The 1,387-nt window shown below is 37.2% G+C and overlaps 1 protein-coding gene across 1 annotated transcript in view; it reads left to right on the forward strand.

Moving 5' to 3' along the window:
• Nucleotides 1-1,387, forward strand: part of xrn1 (5'-3' exoribonuclease 1) — a gene marked incomplete in the record, with an annotated part of 31,327 nt that overhangs the window by 3,525 nt on the left and 26,415 nt on the right. The window contains 4 exon segments of the mRNA XM_014004457.1: nucleotides 324-421; nucleotides 790-899; nucleotides 988-1,098; nucleotides 1,191-1,302. Of these exon segments, the coding sequence (XP_013859911.1) occupies nucleotides 324-421; nucleotides 790-899; nucleotides 988-1,098; nucleotides 1,191-1,302 (431 nt within the window).

The raw sequence follows: 1,387 nt of genomic DNA on the forward strand, positions 1-1,387 counted from the left end.
CACTTACACATTACGCTTTTATAATTATTAGTTGTAAAACGGTCACCAGGCAATATTATCGTTTATCGCAATAAATTTTGAGACAATTAATCGCCCAGCAAAATTTGTTATCGTGACAGGCCTATTATTTAACATTACCTAATAAATCCAAATTAACTTTAAATGGAGTAAATATTTTCAGTGCAATGTTTTCTTTCCTGTATTCAAAGACAGAAGAAGCCAGGCCACAAATAGAGACTCAAAATTTAAAATAGTTTGTCAGCCACTTCAGTTTTTTTATTTTTATTTTTTGTTTTGTTTTGTTTGTGAATGTTTGGCTCTAGGTCCGCCAAAGAAGCAGAGGAGAAGATAAAGAAAGCTCTGGAGAAAGGAGAGGTGCTTCCTACAGAGGCTCGCTTCGACTCCAACTGTATCACTCCTGGTAGGGTTGTTTGAAAACCTGACACCACGTGTATTTTATACACAAAATATGTAGATCGAGCTTTAAAATTATTTGTGAGAGCCTCAGGGATCCGTCTTTGACTTGAAGAAGGGTTCTCTTGATCTTAAGCTTCTGTTGCTTCGGCGTTAATCTTTGCAGTGTTGTTTTGCAATAAAATCACAGTTGCTCTAATATTTAAACATTCGCAAAAGCTAGGAATAAAAGCAAACCCATATTGAACACTAATACAATTATATTGCTTTTTGTGGCAGCTTCATTTATTGGATTCGCATTCTCCAGAATGGATGTATTGATGTTTGTGTTGAAAAGCAGCAGCGGCTCTTTTAATCACAACATTTTTGTTCCAGGCACTGATTTCATGGCGAGACTACAGGAGCAGCTGAAGTACTTTGTTCACAACAAGCTCTCCACGGACAAATTATGGCAGAATGTGAAAGTCTACTTGTCTGGTCACGAAGTGGGTTTCATCACCAGCATTGACTTTTCACAGCTAATTGGAAGAAAACTTTGCTTACGTTTGTGTTTTTTCCTTTTGTTACCTAAAGACACCAGGTGAAGGAGAACATAAAATCATGGAGTTTATTCGTTCTGAGAACGCCAAACCCAATCATGATCCCAACACTCGACATTGCCTGTATGGTCTGGATGCTGACCTGGTATGTTTTACTGTCAGTCTGTGAAGGAGGAGGATCTACATTATTACTATTTTCCTCTCTGATTGCATACTTTGTCTTTTACCGTCTTATAGATGATGTTGGGTTTAACCAGCCACGAGCCAAATTTCTCCCTGCTCAGAGAAGAAGTCCGATTTGGGGGGAAGAAATCCCAAAAAAGGTTTTCCATTCCTCTGAAGAAATTTTGTAACTGATTAATTGAATATTAGATTCAGTTTTGTATTTTATACTTTCTGATCATTACAGATTTAAGGCCATAACAGAATAAGAG

This window comes from Austrofundulus limnaeus, unplaced genomic scaffold, assembly GCF_001266775.1.
Source record: "Austrofundulus limnaeus strain Quisiro unplaced genomic scaffold, Austrofundulus_limnaeus-1.0 Scaffold24, whole genome shotgun sequence".
Lineage (NCBI taxonomy): Eukaryota > Metazoa > Chordata > Actinopteri > Cyprinodontiformes > Rivulidae > Austrofundulus > Austrofundulus limnaeus.